Source organism: Aspergillus fumigatus, chromosome 7 (genome assembly GCF_000002655.1).
Source record: "Aspergillus fumigatus Af293 chromosome 7, whole genome shotgun sequence".
Taxonomy (NCBI): Eukaryota; Fungi; Ascomycota; class Eurotiomycetes; order Eurotiales; family Aspergillaceae; genus Aspergillus; species Aspergillus fumigatus.
Genome location: NC_007200.1, coordinates 792880 through 810014, shown reverse-complemented (window position 1 = coordinate 810014; position 17135 = coordinate 792880). Strand labels below are relative to the sequence as shown.

At 47.2% G+C, this 17135-nt stretch overlaps 6 protein-coding genes across 6 annotated transcripts; 4 read left to right on the top strand and 2 right to left on the bottom strand.

Moving 5' to 3' along the window:
* The first annotated feature begins 429 nt into the window (after window positions 1-429).
* AFUA_7G03750 (uncharacterized protein) lies at window positions 430-3578 on the top strand. Its single transcript, XM_077805169.1, has 6 exons — window positions 430-880; window positions 945-1467; window positions 1524-2116; window positions 2196-2326; window positions 2395-2411; window positions 2464-3578. The coding sequence occupies exons 1-6, from the start codon at window positions 839-841 to the stop codon at window positions 3099-3101; spliced, it is 1944 nt and encodes a 647-aa protein (XP_077661298.1). The 5' UTR covers window positions 430-838; the 3' UTR covers window positions 3102-3578.
* Window positions 3579-3701: 123 nt separating this feature from the next.
* Window positions 3702-5714, top strand: cyp51B (cytochrome P450; the record flags this gene model as incomplete). The annotated part of the gene is made up of 4 exons (XM_744041.2): window positions 3702-4229; window positions 4288-4485; window positions 4531-5589; window positions 5643-5714. The coding sequence occupies exons 1-4, from the start codon at window positions 3984-3986 to the stop codon at window positions 5712-5714; spliced, it is 1575 nt and encodes a 524-aa protein (XP_749134.1). The 5' UTR covers window positions 3702-3983.
* Window positions 5715-6137: 423 nt separating this feature from the next.
* Window positions 6138-6881, bottom strand: AFUA_7G03730 (mitochondrial 37S ribosomal protein mS41; the record flags this gene model as incomplete). Its single annotated transcript, XM_744042.1, has 1 exon — window positions 6138-6881. The coding sequence occupies one exon, from the start codon at window positions 6879-6881 to the stop codon at window positions 6138-6140; it is 744 nt and encodes a 247-aa protein (XP_749135.1).
* A 211-nt stretch (window positions 6882-7092) lies between these two features.
* Window positions 7093-8706, top strand: kin28 (TFIIH complex serine/threonine-protein kinase subunit KIN28). Its single transcript, XM_744043.2, has 3 exons — window positions 7093-7222; window positions 7281-7484; window positions 7554-8706. The coding sequence occupies exons 2-3, from the start codon at window positions 7292-7294 to the stop codon at window positions 8573-8575; spliced, it is 1215 nt and encodes a 404-aa protein (XP_749136.1). The 5' UTR covers window positions 7093-7222; window positions 7281-7291; the 3' UTR covers window positions 8576-8706.
* A 1742-nt stretch (window positions 8707-10448) lies between these two features.
* On the top strand, window positions 10449-15009 carry AFUA_7G03710 (putative kinesin family protein (KipA)). The gene is made up of 3 exons (XM_744044.2): window positions 10449-11010; window positions 11376-12218; window positions 12287-15009. Exons 2-3 carry the CDS (start codon window positions 11441-11443, stop codon window positions 14374-14376), a joined length of 2868 nt encoding a protein of 955 aa, XP_749137.1. The 5' UTR covers window positions 10449-11010; window positions 11376-11440; the 3' UTR covers window positions 14377-15009.
* Window positions 15010-15374: 365 nt separating this feature from the next.
* AFUA_7G03700 (uncharacterized protein) lies at window positions 15375-16252 on the bottom strand (the record flags this gene model as incomplete). Its single annotated transcript, XM_077805168.1, has 3 exons — window positions 15375-15384; window positions 15444-15789; window positions 15892-16252. The coding sequence occupies 3 exons, from the start codon at window positions 16250-16252 to the stop codon at window positions 15375-15377; spliced, it is 717 nt and encodes a 238-aa protein (XP_077661297.1).
* Window positions 16253-17135: the final 883 nt, after the last annotated feature.

Here is a 17135-nt window from a genome sequence, read left to right as displayed (position 1 = left end):
CAGGGCTAGATCGACTAGATAGGGAGAAAGGAAATTGATTTGATTCTCAAAGGCCCATTTTTAGCCTCGTATAATCCGATGAACAGGAATTTAGAAAGTGGTCTGTTCACAGATCAAAGAAACAGAGGATCTAGCATAAATTCATGATTTGCTACGGTCTCGGAGTATTTCTATTAGGCATGTAGTGAGGCACACGCTGCGCAACTGTAAACGTATCTACGGAGTACTCCATACCCCCTGAGTTTCGAGAACCTAAGGTGCAAAGGGCGCCTCCTCCGTGAGCCACCTATTTACAGAATATGAATTCTGTTAAGGTACCTTATATCTAGTGGGTCGCGTTCACGTATTCCCAGGTAAGGGTACCAAGTACGTACCAAGGTACAAAAGTGCCATTCTTTCTACTAGAGGGGTACAAATCAATAGCTACTAGAATATTTCTCCGGAGTAGATACGTGAGGTACTCTTCTTGAATTGCGTTTAGCCTAGCGTATCAAGGTACTATTGCCGCCTCTAAGAGGTTCTCTGGTGTTAAGACGAGTCTCCGGGTCTTGACTTGACCGCTCAAGTTAACTGCTCTCTCCGACCCGTGATCCTCACCTTCCACCCTCGACCTTGACCCAAGGAGTTACCAGAGCATTGTCTGAAAATTTCCTGGTGCCAATCATCGGACATGCAGAAATGAGATAGAATCTACGCCTGCGTGACACTGTACCCGTACATCGCCTTGGTACGCGGTCGGTCAAAAGCTGGATCCGTTTATCCTTTGTCTTCGAAGACTCCCAAGCTGCCGGTATTAGAATCAATCTGAGGACTGTCAAGGCATGCAAATCGATCAAAAATGGCACCTCAAAACGAACAGAGTTCTCTCAAACGTGGCAGGGTATGTATCTTCTTGTTGCACCCTCCTTTCTCATTTGTTCAATGCTAATAGTGAGTGCTGCTAGGTCAGCACAGATAATGATTCACAAGATCTAAAGAAGCCTCGGCGCTCCCAGAGAATTACATCTAAGAAGCAGTCGCAAGCGACCCCGGTTAACCAAACCTACTTGCCCACCCCATTGACTGAACTAGATTCGACTGCTACGGATGTTCGAAATGAAGTCACTGCTACTCCACCGGACAGTCCTAGCCAAGCTCTATCGACTGTCGAACAACTCAAGGCGTGTTCATCTCCTCCTGGTGATACTCAAGCTCTTTCACAATTCGTTTATCCACCAAGGGCATTCGCCGATGAAGTCGAGGATGAAGCAGCAGAGGGAGTTTGGGGTTATCTAATTCCTCTTGATGACAAAGTCCGAGATGCACTTGTGTTGAAAAAGCGCCATAGCTGCGATGCTCGCAAGAATGGCGACTTAAAGACTCAGCCGAGCAAAGAATCCCAGAACTCTCAAGCCAAGAGTCCAATCAGCAGACAAAGATCCAATCGACCTCCTGGGGGTTATTTGGTCGGTCGTCATCCAGAGTGCGGTGGGTGTTTACAGTCGGGGACTGCTCCTTTCCTGAAAATTTCTAACGGCATCCAGACCTTGTTATCAATATTCCCACAATATCCAATCGGCATTTTCTAATATTCAGCGAGAACAAGAACGGCGATTCTGTCGCAATTGTGGAAGATCTGTCCAGCAATGGCACCTTCGTAAATGATGCCATTATCGGGCGGAACAAGTATCGCGAGCTTGAAGATGGAGATGAAATCACCATCCTGGATGAAGCGCGATTCGTTTTTAGATACCCCCGGACGAGAGACACGAACGGTTTCCGCCAGCAGTATCGGGTGCTTCAGCAGCTCGGAAAAGGTCATTTTGCAACCGTTTACTTATGCGTAGAACGGGCGACTGGCACTCAATATGCCGTTAAAGTGTTTGAGAGGCGTCCTGGAGATTCTCAGAAGTCTCAAAACGAGTCCTTGCAGCAAGAAATTGGTCTCTTAATGGGGGTCAATCACCCGAATCTTCTGTGCTTAAAGGATACCTTCGACGAAGCTGATGGCGTTTATCTCGTTCTCGAGCTTGCACCTGAGGGCGAGCTCTTTAATCTGATTGTCAGCAGACAGAAGTTTTCCGAAGAAGAAACCCGCCACATCTTTGTTCAGCTCTTTGAGGGTCTGAAATACCTGGTAAGATCCTTGTTCATTGGATTGCAATCTACGCTACCAGTCCCAGCGGAAAAGAAGACTTGAACTGATTCAAACACAGCATGATCGTGGCATAGTTCATCGAGATATTAAACCCGAGAATATACTTGTGGCAGACAAGAAGCTGACTGTGAAACTTGGTGACTTTGGCCTTGCCAAGATCATCGGCGAAGATTCATTCACCACAACCCTGTATGTGCTGCCTCTCTTTCTTCAGATCGCTTTTTTCCTTTTGCCTTGGCTGATCCTTTTATTCACAGATGTGGGACACCAAGTTGTAAGTTGACCACCTGGCCAGTTCGGGATTCGTCAGTTCTGATTTTCCTTAGATGTCGCTCCAGAGATCTTACAGGAGTCCCGTCGTCGAAGATACACCAAGGCTGTGGACATCTGGTCACTGGGAGTCGTTCTATACATATGCCTTTGCGGGTTTCCGCCTTTCTCAGATGAGCTTTACACGCGTGAAAACCCCTTCACATTGGCACAGCAGATCAAAATGGGCCGATTTGATTATCCATCACCGTATTGGGATTCTGTGGGCGACCCAGCTTTGGACCTGATAGACAGGATGCTTACAGTTGATGTTGAAAAGAGAATCACGGTGGATGAATGTCTGCAACATCCTTGGCTTACCGGGAAACACATGAGCGTTTTCGACAGCACAGAGGGGCTGACGGGTGCGCTGGGTAAACTCGACTTCTCAAAACGCAAAGTCGAGCGTGAGCGGACATTGCTCAGCAGTATCAATGATGCTCATTTCAGCGAACACAACGAAGGACCTGGTGCTCCTGTGAAGGTCTTCCACAGGAATAATGCCGGCAAGCGCATGCACAACCAGCCAGCGCATACTATCCAGCAAAGTGTGGCCCCGCCAGATGAGAATTGCGCTCCCAAAGACTTTGTCAATCTTGGAGAGCGCGGTGACCCGGTGTTGTTTGAGGAAGACCAAACAAGTCATTATAAGTGACCGGTGGTCATCTTTTTCGTATCTAAATCACAGCATTGTTAACGTTGGGATGTTGCAAAGGAATGATCATCAAGTTCAGCCCGCCTGACGGTGAGCCCTTTAATCCTCAAGTACGAGAATATGATATCAAAAGCGCCACACAATGACCAGAATTAATATGCTTATCCAAGTTGTACCAGTCCTGTCAGTTGATGCTACCCTGAACAAAAGGAGACTGCACAACAACGCTGTACAGCATCATGAGCCCTGCCTATTCTCTGACTGATTGAAATTAGTAGATTACCTGCGACCGCCAGGCAATAGCGTTGCATTCTCGTCTATCCCAGCAAAGCTGAACTAAAGCTGATTGTAGAATACGTGTAGTCATAATTTTCACGTCTTTTTTGTGTCTTCCAGTTTGCTTGGATCCTTGGCGATACAACGGTACTAAGTAGCATCCAACCATGAGATATCAATGTTTTACATTGTAGACACCCGGCTCCGTTGAAGTGGCGTGATTATTTAAGGAACCTTACCATAGGCTGCTTTGCCAAATCGGATTAGTCTAGCGCAACTAGGGTCAGTTAGTCCAGGGGTTTAACAACTCTTGCATAGATAGTGTGTGTGAATAAGAAGAGATCCATGGGCGGTGACTGGATATTTGCCCGGGAAAAAACAAGCCAACGAGTAGATGCCTATCCTTTTTCTTCCCATCCTCATTTCATCCTCCCCAATTCCTGTACTCTCTGTTTGATCGCGGATTCGTGCGTTCTTGAGGCTTTCCAAAGCTCGTCCGTTTCTCTTCAAGGATTAGGAGGGTGCCTCTAGGCGAGACACTCAGCCTACCTTTATTCCCTGCGACAGTAACTCGGTTGATCGATTTGAACATTCTGCTACAGCGCGATGGGTCTCATCGCGTTCATTCTCGACGGCATCTGCAAGCATTGCTCAACGCAGTCAACATGGGTGCTTGTTGGAATAGGACTACTATCCATCCTCGCTGTATCTGTCATTATCAATGTGCTGCAGCAGCTACTCTTCAAAAATCCCCACGAGCCTCCTGTGGTCTTCCACTGGTTCCCCTTCATTGGTAGCACCATCAGTTATGGCATCGATCCGTACAAGTTCTTTTTCGACTGCCGCGCAAAGGTTTGCATTGTCGCTGCCAAATTTATGTGTCTAGCTAACCAAATTTGCTTTTTGGCAGTATGGCGATATCTTCACATTCATTCTACTTGGCAAAAAGACAACGGTGTATCTTGGTACGAAGGGCAATGACTTCATCCTAAACGGCAAGCTGCGAGATGTTTGCGCTGAGGAGGTGTATTCTCCACTCACTACGCCTGTTTTTGGTCGACATGTTGTGTATGACTGCCCTAATGCTAAGCTTATGGAGCAGAAGAAGGTAAGCGACTTTGGCAGAAACACTTTCGGCGACTAATAATCTTAGTTCGTCAAATACGGTCTCACCTCTGATGCGCTCCGATCTTATGTTCCCTTAATTACGGATGAAGTAGAGAGCTTTGTCAAAAATTCTCCGGCGTTCCAGGGACACAAGGGCGTCTTCGATGTATGCAAAACAATCGCTGAAATCACCATTTACACTGCTTCGCGCTCGCTTCAAGGAAAAGAAGTTCGAAGCAAATTTGATTCCACATTCGCAGAGTTGTACCATAACCTTGACATGGGCTTCGCTCCTATCAACTTCATGTTACCCTGGGCCCCCCTACCCCACAACCGCAAAAGGGATGCTGCGCAGCGCAAATTGACCGAAACTTATATGGAAATTATTAAGGCACGTCGTCAGGCTGGCAGTAAGAAGGATTCTGAAGACATGGTCTGGAACCTCATGTCCTGCGTTTACAAGAACGGCACGCCGGTTCCCGATGAGGAAATCGCTCATATGATGATTGCCTTGTTGATGGCGGGTCAACATTCTTCCTCTTCTACTGCTTCCTGGATTGTTCTGCGCCTTGCGACACGGCCTGATATAATGGAAGAGCTATATCAGGAACAAATTCGTGTTCTCGGATCTGACTTGCCTCCACTCACGTATGACAATCTGCAGAAGTTGGATTTGCACGCGAAGGTCATCAAGGAGACTCTACGCTTGCATGCACCGATTCACTCGATCATTCGAGCAGTGAAGAATCCCATGGCTGTGGATGGTACTTCATATGTGATCCCTACATCTCATAATGTTCTCTCTTCTCCAGGCGTCACTGCCAGGTCTGAGGAGCACTTCCCAAATCCACTCGAATGGAACCCTCACCGTTGGGATGAGAACATTGCAGCTAGCGCTGAGGACGACGAGAAAGTTGATTATGGCTACGGGTTAGTTAGCAAGGGCACCAATAGCCCGTACCTCCCGTTTGGCGCTGGACGGCATAGGTGCATTGGCGAGCAATTTGCATATCTTCAGCTTGGCACAATCACTGCTGTACTTGTGCGGTTATTCAGATTCCGTAATTTGCCAGGTGTCGATGGCATCCCCGACACAGACTACTCTGTGAGTTATCCTTGTCCAATCTAACTTCCAATCCTTCTTACTAATACTACCAGTCTCTGTTCTCCAAACCGCTTGGCCGATCTTTTGTGGAGTTTGAAAAGCGCGAGTCCGCTACCAAAGCCTGATCGTGATCACTCGATCATGCCTCTTCTTGATAGACTTGCATGGAAGGTAATTTAGTCATCACTTCTGGGTATTCTGCCGTCTTGTTGGCAGTTCGCGTTTCCAGACCTTGTACAGCATTTAATTTCTAGATGTTCAACTTTGAAGTTCTAGTTCTATACTGTATTGATTTCATACCTTAGCATATTATGAGGAATAGATAATGTTTTTTACAAGGCGCTAAGATCGATGATTCACTTAAATCAAAATCATGCCCCCGGCCCTGCCTTACACATCATAAAGCCCTATAGTAGAAAAGAAACCGGCCGTAGGGCACAGCATTGTAATTGAAACTGGAATAATACAGGGCATGATGGTGAGAGTAATATACACATATGTAAATTGCGTCTGAGACATCGCAGACTCAACGCAGAATAGAAGATAGCTTATGCAGTGCCCTTCCTCCGTTCCTCGCTCCTCTTTTTGGCGCGGACCTCAGCGCGTCTCCGCTCACCACCGTCCACTTTGTGTCCCAGCCTATCCTCCCACATACCTTCCTGGACCTTGATCAGAGCGGCGCTGCCGTTTGTTCCCTTGATTGGTTGCAGGAACGGTCCCCTAATCAAAGAGCCACGGTGTATTTTCATATGCGCATACTTCTTGAGGGGTCTGGAGGGATCATGCTCATAACTGGTAGCATCTGGCGGGAGATTTACAATCATTCGTTTCATACCGGGCGACAAGTTGGCCGAGGAATCCTGAGGGCCCGACTCTCGCTCACCTCCGGTTGTTTGGTTGCCCGGCACAGGCACTGCGACTACTCGCAATTGGGCGGCCCCATCGACGACATGCTCCAAATCACCACCAGGACCGTAAATGCCCTGCCTAAACTTTTCTCGTTTGCGAAGTAAATATCGTCGCTGGCGCGCAGGCTCGATGCCGACTTCACGGAGTTCGGTGGAGTTGAGGGTGAAAAGCTTGTCCCAAGAAGACAGTTTGCTGGCGTGCTTTTTCATATCACGACCGATCAAGGTAAGAAAGGTTTGGACATCCGGAACGAATGGCGTTGGGGAAGGAACAGAGGGCGCGGCAGCATTCTTGTGGAAACAACGAGTGCATTGGATGGTGAGACTAAATGGTCTGATAAGTCTCGAAGACAATGTGCCGAGATTTGAACTGCACAGCTTCATGATAGGCGAGCTCAAGACATTAAAAGTCTATACTGGCACAGATGGAGACAACTTATTGCTGATAACTGTTTTGGAAGGGTTTGAAAAAGGACGCTGCCCTCAGATATAACTTTTTCTTTGCTGATTCTCTTGGCATCTAGGAATTTAGGGATCTCCCCGACTTGTACAGTGATCGTCGGGATCAACAATAGTCCGAATTCACAACTATCATATGGCATCTTAGGACTCCATATCTTTTATCAGTGTATCTTTTAGAGGATTTGGTCAAACGATTTTCTCATGGAAAAATCTCGGCTTTTAATTTATAGGCTCTGTATTGCGTTCAGAGTCCTGATTTCTAGGTTCGAAGCCGTCTCTCTTCACATTTTGTATGTGAAGACTACCTGACCAAACCAGAAGAGATTCAAGCGATGGCACTTTCACCTTCAATTTCCCAGTCACCGTCAGCCACTGCGTCATCTTCAAGTGCAGCAATCAAATTGCAGGCTGCTTCTACCGGAAAATCAGTCAATGAAGAGGGATATGCACCTACATTACAATCAGATATTGACCGTGAACTCACAGAGCTCTTAAACGAGGACATTCAGCACAAGTATGTTAAGGGTACGGTGCCAATTTTTCGATCCTCTTCCCATTTGCTTTTTCGGCTTTTCATTAACATATAATACATAGACAAGAAGCTCGGTGAGGGTACCTATGCCGTGGTTTATCTCGGGCATCTTCGCAACGACCCCTCGTCATTTGTGGCGATCAAGAAAATCAAAGTCAATACTGAGTACAAGGACGGTCTTCCTATGGATGCCATTCGCGAAGTGAAATATCTACAAGAATTATCGCATCCCAATATAATAGCTCTGCACGATGTATTCTCTTCTAAAGACCAGAATCTCAATCTGGTTTTGGAATATTTACCACGTGGTGATCTGGAGATGCTCATTAAGGACGAAAACATTCACTACGGTGTTGCAGATGTCAAGGCTTGGATGGGAATGCTTGCTAGAGGTGTTTGGTTCTGCCACGAAAACTTTGTGCTACATCGAGACATCAAACCCAACAACCTCCTCATTGCCAGTGATGGTGAGGTCAAGCTGGCCGATTTCGGCTTGGCTAGATCATTTGCAGATCCTTATTTAAATATGACACATCAGGTCATAACTCGTTGGTATCGCCCGCCCGAACTGCTTTATGGTGCCCGGCAGTACTCTGGGGCTGTTGATGTATGGTCCATGGGGATGGTATTTGCTGAACTCCTCCTGAGAGTCCCATTTGTTGCCGGAAATTCGGACATTGATCAAATATCGAAAATATGTGAAGCATTCGGCACGCCTTCCGAAGAGAATTGGCCGGGAGTCAGTACGTTGCCCAATTATATCCCCTCGGATAGGCAAAGCACTGTTCCACTACAGGGTCGTGATTTCTTCTTACGGCAGTTTCCCACGGCAGGTCCAGCGGGTGCAGATTTACTTATGTCGATGTGCACGTTGGATCCAAGGAAGCGGAGCACGGCTTATCAAATACTACAGCATGGCTGGTGGTCGACTGAACCAAGGCCGACAGCTAAGGAGGATCTTCCTCGTAAATCAGGTGGGACTAAGAAAATGGGTGACGATCTCTCAAGGCGCGGTGGCGACGTGGACGACGGTCCATTCAAGAGTGCCGCTCGACAGCTAGATTTCATGGCAGTTAGGCGTTAATAATAGTGGACTCTATATCTGATGCTCAATTCCGAATTGGCATCGAGCCCGCCTCTCATCATCCCATTCCAGAGTCATGTTTACATCTTGGCAACCTTTATCTTTCATTCAATGGTACACCCCCCCCCCCCCCCTCCTCCTCGGGTTTTGATGCGATTGGGTTTGAGAGAACATCACCACACTGCCAGAGCCCAATAGATTATGGATTCTGCCTCCTTGAAAGACCTTTTGACAGTTAAAGACGGTTGAGCCGCTACAGTCTTTCAATAAAAGGATTGACCTACCTTGTGCACGATGAATCTCAAATACGTTTAACTTGATGTCGCATCGGAGCTCACCTTCGAGACATCCCTGTGGCTGTTGAAGTACTCCAGGATGATGAGAGACACTCGCCGTCCTTGAAGTGCGCTAGGTTCAGAGTACGCCCTACCTTTCTCTTATCCCTGATGACACTCCAATCGGCTTGATGTTCTGGTCGTATCGTTGTCAGTCCAAGTCCTAGCAGACTCAAGTAGCAGTCAGTACGCATTGACTTGATACGATATACTAGAAACAGGTATTTGACTCCTTGTGGATACTTTGGAGGTGATACATTTCTCCCAATTTCCAGACGGGTAAGCGATCCATTAACACGGATTGTTTGTCTCCGAGACCTTGTGGTGTTGTATTCAAGGGTGTAGAGGTAATATTGCATCTGGCTTTTCAACCCTTCGGTCGGAGAGTATGGACGTTTCTGAATGGTATGGAGCCAATGGTATTGACTATTTCTTTTCAAGGCCCCGAGAGTAGACTGGCTACAAGAACGAACCAAATGAACTTTGTAACTTTCTATATGCGGGTCAATATGTCACTTTTAGTGTTAGTCACCTACTCCGTATATTGCGTCGAATCGGTAACTGACGATATCAGTTTAAGAGCGTAAGGGCCGTGTGTAGAGGCCTTGCGTCGTGAAATGAGGTATTAGGTCATGCAATCTTAGCCTGGAAAGTTAGCATTGGATGTAGGCATTGATTTTTACCGTAATTTGTGCTTTTGTTTATGTCTCCAAGTATTTATGTGTATGGTGCTTGTGCTCGTAGGGCTAACGCAGGTATCAGATACTCAAGCTGTCCATACGCTCATTACATAAGTACTCTGTAGCACTAGACACACTATCAGCCATATTTGAGCCTGAAAAAATGACACGGAAATTAGGACATAGTAGAAAAAATGCGTATCTCAATGATCTTTTCCCCAGGTACCTAGGTCATCGTACTGTAAGGTACCTTAGTTTCGACCCTTGGGAGGTTACTTCTATGCAATAAATTAAGCTAACTGGTTATATCTTAGTATAGGTGCCTGCCCAGAAGAGAACCTACTTTTAAGGTAAGGTGGGTAGGTTCCTTAGTAACTAGACTTGGTCCTAGAAATGTCCCTGGGTACGAAAAATGTGTCGTACCTACATTTACCCCTGGCGGACCAGTACAGCCCATCGACCGGAGTTGCTTATCAGGTACCGTACCTTAACCTAACTAAGGTAAACTTAATAACCTACAGAGTAAGCACATATCCACCCGAGGTACCCCTCAATTTCAAGTACCATATTTTGATGTGTTTACATCGTGATTGTTATGGATCGATTCAATATGCTGACACTGTACTGTAACGACCATTGAATAGGTTGTCTATAACAGTATCATTGTGAAGCACTCGCGCATGTTGAGAGCAACTTCAAGTCTTGGACATCTCAATGAAATTCTTCAAGCACAATAATCACCTTCTGTAATAATACCGATAGTATTATAAGCAGGATAATTTATGTATTGCGTGCTAGTCCATAGAGCAGAAGTATAACCATTGTAGCATCATTGTAGATTAGCGCTCAATACCACTTGTAATTCATTTCCTTTAAGCTAAACACAACTTTGACTAACTCATGTCGTTGATAGGTACTTAGGAGTTGGGAAACCTGACTTCTCCCTGTCCCGCCTTAGAAAATATGGAAGGGGAGATTCAATCCCGCTCTCCCTTTACTCCATCCGTATCTACCAGACTAGACGCGACTAACAAAATCGAGCTAAAAGGATGGAGGACGTACGGCCCTGACCATCTTCAGTCCAACACCTGGCTTTATTCACAGTGCTATTCATCTTAGTCGTCGTCTCTGCCTGTATATTCTCTCGTGCTCGCTCATCGATCTTATACGTGATCGTTTCTCATCTGTCTTCATCAATAATACCCAGAAACGCTCCGAGTAGTTGCTTAGAGTGTGTCGATTGAAAACATAACAACATCGAAGCGTCCTATGGGCCCCATTGTTTGGTTCTGGCTGCTTAAAGGCTTCAGATTCACCCGTTATTGAGTGCCCCAGCAAGGTCCAGATCCTGTATCCTCTCAAGTACTCGAGGTGGCTTACAGGCCTTGGTTCGCTAATAGGAGACAGTCGTCATATTACTGTAAGTACTCTGGCTTGATTTTGTATCCTATCGAGCCTATATTTCTCCTTCTATCTATCCATTTCTTCTCTGTTCCTCCGACATGGCCTTCTATGAACAGTGTCGGTACCAGCGGGGCTTGTCTTGCTTTGAGCTAGTTTAAAAATGCATGTTCGCATTTCCGATCAATTCATCTGGAACATAAACCGGCCCTCCCTGTTGTGTCGCCATGATGATGCTTCATATATCTACCCGATCTCCTATCTGACTTTTGCCAGCTCATTTGATAGCCTGGTTTCGTCACGCCTGCATATCGGCGTCGCAAGCTCGCGCACCTTCATTTCCCCCCATGACCATGCCATTTCTAATCTGAGCTCCTTCTGAAGTTGGTCCATTTATCACGACAAGGCAACGAACAAACACAAAAGATCTCGAAATATATAAGCGCTCTATGTCCACCATACCAGAACTGTCCCGACCGGCCGCGAGTCCCCCGGCTGGTACTCTGCCGCCACTGCCAGCACCGAAAGTCAGAAAGAGCTTGCCCCTATCAACCGACATACAGAGGGCGTCATCTCCATTACAGTCAACTTCCAAATTGCGCACGCCCTCCAGCCCGAGATCAAATTTTAACAGGTCCCCATTATCAAGTTCAATCTCTACCCAAGGCAGCCTGAGGTCTGCGTCGGGAGGTCGGAGCCCGGCCAGTCCTGAAAAGTCGCTTCGGAGGACGATAAGCATCGCGGCCTTTCCCCAGCCTCCAAAGGTCAATGGCCGTTCCTCTGTGGCTTCCACAATCTCGGGATCCAATAATATTCCGCTTGGTAGCGCGAGAGTCAAGAGTGGTTCGAGGTTAAGTTCAGGGACTACCAGCAGTTATCGAAGTTCAAGACCCCCTTCCCTTTTGAACGGGAATGGGGACAGCAGAAATGGCGCTTCCTTAGACTCACGAGAACAAGAAGCCTCCCCTACACAGAGCAGAAGCTCGTCAGCCCAAGGATCGTACTCAACAAGTGCGACCACATGTGAAGATCCGGATGATGCTACAGGGATCGCCAAGTCAAATTCGAGAACCAAGCAAGCGAAAGGAAACGTGATCGTCAGCGTCCGTGTACGTCCCAATCTGACCGGGACAGATAGTTCGGCTTCTGACAGCGATTGGGTTGTTGACGGTCGTCGCGGCCTCATTTCCTATAAAGGAAAGGAAGGCGGAGTAGACTATTTATATGGTGTGCACCCAGACAAAGACCTTTCTAACGATTCGCATGGCTGATTGATCAATCTACTTCTACAACAGACAATGTCTTCCCGCCGCACGAGCACAATGCCAAAGTCTACGACGCCGCGGCCAAGCGCCTTGTAAGAAGGGTCATGGAAGGATATCACGGAACAGTCTTTGCTTATGGCATGACCGGGACTGGTAAAACCTTCTCTATGCAAGGGACTGCGACTTCTCCCGGTGTGATACCATTAGCAATAACGGATATCTTCTCTTTCATCAGAGAGACACCTCACCGGGAATTTCTGCTTCGCGTCAGCTATCTGGAGATCTACAACGAAAAGATTCATGACCTCCTGTCGGCGTCGGGCTCTACTGGGCTTGGGAATTCTCAGCAGGAGGAGATCAAACTCCGCGAAGACAGCAAACGAGGTGTGTATGCAACTCCGTTAAAGGAAGAGATTGTGCAGAGCCCTACCCAACTCCTACGTGTAATTGCCAGAGGCGATCTTGCACGGAGAACGGGCAGCACGCAGTTTAATGCTCGTAGTTCAAGAAGTCATGCGGTCGTCCAGATTGTTGTGGAGAGCAGAGAACGAGCACCAACGAGCAAACCATCCCAAGAACGGCGCTCTGGTATGGCCCCAGGTGGAGTCAGGGTGTCGACCCTTAGCTTAATCGATTTAGCTGGGTCTGAGCGCGCTGCAGAGGATAAAGAGCGTCGGACAGAAGGTGCTCATATAAATAAAAGCTTGCTCACATTAGGCACGATCATCGCAAAGCTCTCGGAGAACAAAGATAAGGGCGGAACCTCAGCTGATCGCGAGGGCAGACATCTACCGTATCGCGACAGCAAGCTTACACGACTGCTACAACCGGCTCTCTCGGGGAACTCTCTTGTCAGCATCCTCTGTACAATCCAGATTGATGGGTCTGGCAGCTCAGCAACAACGGGTTCTCTTTCAACTGAGACTCTAAATACGCTGAAATTCGCCGCCCGTGCCAAGAACAGCATCGTCAGTCACGCTAAGAGGGCAGAGGAAGCCTTTGGCAGTGGCGGGGTCGATGCGGGCAGCCGAGTTCTTCTGGAGCGCTACCGCATGGAGATTCAAACACTACGCAGCCAGCTTGAAAGTCAAGCAAGGGATCAAGCTGAGAAAGAGTTAAAACTGGAAGAGCAACAATTGGAGAAAGAGGCAAAAGTGCGCCACGAGGAGCAAATGCTTGAAATGCAACTGGCTCGAACAGCGCTGAAGGAACGTATTGAACATCTCAATCGTCTGATCCTCTGCTCTAAATCAACTGGAGTCAATAGTCATAACGGTATAGCGGCCTTCGGGCGGCTTTCTAGGATGTCTACTACTGGCTCCATCTCCCGGTCTCTGCGGTCGTCTGTGAGTCAGTCAACATTAAGTGCATGCGGATTTTCATCGGTACGGCCTGTTTCCTTATTGTCGACCAACAGCACTGAATTGTCTGTGAATTTGCCGTATCGAAATGCACCTCTTGAACACGAAGAGGATGAAATTATGGGGGAGTTTGCAGACGGAAGAGCAAGCGCTCAGAGACAGATAGCTGCTCTACAAGCTGATCTTAACGATAAAAATCGATATATCTCAACGCTGGAGAGACGCCTATTGCAAGCCCGACGCTCAAGTCACTCTCGGATAACTATGGGTGTGAAGTCAGTAAATGCTCCCTCAGAAGAGCCAGACTTCAGGGCTCTGCTCCGTGAGAAAGATATGGAAATCAACGAACTCCGCTTGCAGCTGGATGATAAGGATCGGATGCTTGCGGCACTTCGGTCTGCTGCACGACACTGGGATCTCGCACATGTCACAACAGACCCAGGCGCTGCGGGCCCCAAAAGCAAGCGTGCGTCTTTGAATAGTAATGGAGGTCTTATGCCATCATATGATCGTGCGGCCGGTTCCTTTTCGTCGCCCGAATCTGATGAGAAAGAACCGGATGGAAAGAGCATGGACGAAGTCTCGCGCATACTCGATGAAATGATACAGGATAGAGTGGAGAGCGGTCATTTAGTGAAGGGATCTCGCGGAAGTGTTCGTGTTGCTGATGAAAAGCAACGAGCGCTTGAACCGGCGGCAGGTATCCCTGCGTTAAACACTGCTAGCACAATTTCAGAAGATGGGACAACTGTCATGTGAATGGATGAGATTCAGTGGCTCAAGTCCTAAGTCGTCCTTCTGTCCCAACTGGTACCCCTTGCCTCAGCCCAAATTCCATATCTCCCTGTATCCGCAATTTCCCCCCGATCATTCCGAGTTACCTTCATACTGAGTCCTTTCCTCCTATTTTGTTTGTGGTCATGACTACGGGTGTGAGCTGCCAGTCTTGCCTTATGCCCTTGGTATTTCAAAGGTGGTCTTGATGGAATCAGGAGGCTACCATCTGCTGGAGAGTGTAGTCATGATTTCGCTGCATATTTAGATACCCATGCATGATTTTTTTTTCCCCTTGAACCCGACTTGTTGAGATAGCCATGTTTAAATTGAATAAACTAATGTAGCTTCGCTTTGCAAGTTAAGACAGTAGTCAAACCTCCTATTTAATTTAAAAGCTGAATTGTAACTAAAGAGCATACATAGTGTATGGAGAAATAAAGAACATGATGGTAGAATGTGGAGATCAGTCCTGGCATATGATTATTGGCTGCTGTTCAAACACCCGTTCATCAGAGGCAACCAGGCATCTTAGCATGAGGATTGTCTGTGAACCAGAACATAGGTAGAGAATTTCTAAAGATTTTGATCTAGCATTTCTGGACTTTCAGAGCACCGCCCACCTTACTTTGGAATTGGAATTACTTGCGGCGATGGAGACACCCGGATTGCGAGCAGGAACAATGTCACTATGAGGGATTCCTAAATTGATAGGAAGCATGCATTGTCCAAGTGTTATCCCAGACGAAGTTCGTAGGCATACATAATATCACGACATGTTCTCAAAACCTCTAAAGCTGATTCCTGGCCTGAAGTGTCAAGTCATTAGGTCGAAGGTAATCGATCGATGGTCTCAACCCGTATGACCTCACAGGCCCCTTCCTGAGGATCACCTCGAGGATGCCCGCTTGTGATTGATGATTTGATCAGCGGTGGAATATCATTCAGGCTTGCCGGGAAGCTCTCTCATTTTTCTTGCCGAATTATTTGTCCCTTGTTCAATTACAGGAGGAGTGCATCAAAAGATGAAAGCGAAAGCGAGGCCGTTTCACGCAACTATCTCAATTTCAGAGATTCGGTCCTTCGCAAAGACATCTTTGTATTGCTCCCACAAGCGTCGAAGTTCTTGTATATACTTGGCATGAAGGTCATCAATGTACGTTTCGTCAATCTTGTCTCTGTCACGCTGTTGAACGACTTGTATAGGTCTGCCAACGACAATATTCAACGGACGTCGATAAGGCATCAGTCCCACGTCATAATTGAAAACCCCACGAGCATGAAAGAGCGGAACTGTGAACCCCATCGTACGCTTAATGAGCATTTGAAGCTTGTGTATAATGGGATGCTGATCTGATCGCACCTGCTCATAGAGATCGTTTTCGCCGAAAGCAAGTACTGGCACAAGATCAGCACCGGTGCGAATTGCTAGCCTTATGAATCCTTTGCGGCATTTTAAAACAAGGCGCAGAGAGTGAGGTAAAGCATGCAGGGACTCACGAGCCCCACCAATGACAATTGTAATCGCGCGGCCCATGCCTTCCCCATCAGCACCACCTTTAGATAGCAGGTTTTCACAGGACTCCCGGGAAACACTGGCGAGTCCCATGGCAAGAGCATATTCTCTGTAGAACGGAATTCGAAAATTCGAATCAAGGGTAAGTAAAGTGTTTGTAATTCCCGGAAACAACCTCGAAAATCCGAGTGCTTCAGTAGCAAATGCAGCAAATGCACCGTGAGAAATTATGCCATGGGGGTGGTAGCCGAATATATATTTGCGTGTTGGAAGTAGCGCTTCAGAGCGATGCAAGCAAGCAGGAAAATAGGAGGCATAAAGTGACCATATTGAGAGCGAACGCATGAAATTGCTACGCCCACTTAACGTTCCAGACGTTGCAGATGATGAAAAAAGTGAAATGTAAACTAGGTAGGGTAGTAACAGTGGCCAGAAGACAGGTAGGGCACAAGCGAAGAAGAACACTGTGAGGAATATCGCGATTGTCAAAGTGTGGCATAAGACCACGAACGTCTGCATGCGTCGTTCAATACCGATATTCAAGGGAGCCCAACGAATGCCCCTGGACGTTGTCAGCTATCATTTTCAGAAACTCTCGGTTCTACATATACACCGAAACCTGCGCACACAACTGCAGAAGAGAAAAGGGGATTCAGAAACCATGACTTACCGACTCCTGGCTGCATGCCTTCGCGGCTCTGAACAGCTTACCCCTGGCTGAGACTTATCGTGAGAGGATAGTATCGCTAGGTTGTCAATCCGTTTTACCGGAGAATCGAAATCCGCATCCGATAAATCGGTGTTGTTCGCTACAAAGTCCCGGTATTTACTACCACTTTGCACATGATTCACACACGAGGTATTCTGCTCCATTTGGGTCTTCGGGCTCAAACTGACTTTTCCCGAAGATGAGGACTGAATCGCTGACTCAGGCTGCTGCTGCAAGCTTCCTGCTTGTAGATTTTCTTGGCCTGACATTATCGATCAAGAAGAAGTCGAAACAACCCACAAAAGATAGGCAGGAATCTACTCTGAAGTAGACTGACCGGCTCGATGGCGGGTATCTTCAGCAAGGGTAATTCTGCCACCTAACCTCAAGTCCTAGCTGAGCCGGATAGCTGGTATCGATTTGTATTTCACTTCGGTAAATGCACTGTCGATTTCTTTTCTAAGATGATAAAAGAATCGATCACTCTACAGAGTGGCAGATGATTTGGAACTTCGATCT

Excerpts from the sequence above, each read along its gene's own strand:
- AFUA_7G03750 (XM_077805169.1), top strand. The coding sequence starts at position 839 with ATGGCACCTCAAAACGAACAGAGTTCTCTCAAACGTGGCAGG. Across the intron at positions 881-944 it reads GTTCTCTCAAACGTGGCAGG|GTCAGCACAGATAATGATTC; the intron begins GTATGTATCTTC and ends GAGTGCTGCTAG. Across the intron at positions 2,117-2,195 it reads TTGAGGGTCTGAAATACCTG|CATGATCGTGGCATAGTTCA; the intron begins GTAAGATCCTTG and ends ATTCAAACACAG.
- kin28 (XM_744043.2), top strand. The coding sequence starts at position 7,292 with ATGGCACTTTCACCTTCAATTTCCCAGTCACCGTCAGCCACTGCGTCA. Across the intron at positions 7,485-7,553 it reads TCAGCACAAGTATGTTAAGG|ACAAGAAGCTCGGTGAGGGT; the intron begins GTACGGTGCCAA and ends TATAATACATAG.
- AFUA_7G03710 (XM_744044.2), top strand. The coding sequence starts at position 11,441 with ATGTCCACCATACCAGAACTGTCCCGACCGGCCGCGAGTCCCCCGGCT. Across the intron at positions 12,219-12,286 it reads CGGAGTAGACTATTTATATG|ACAATGTCTTCCCGCCGCAC; the intron begins GTGTGCACCCAG and ends CTTCTACAACAG.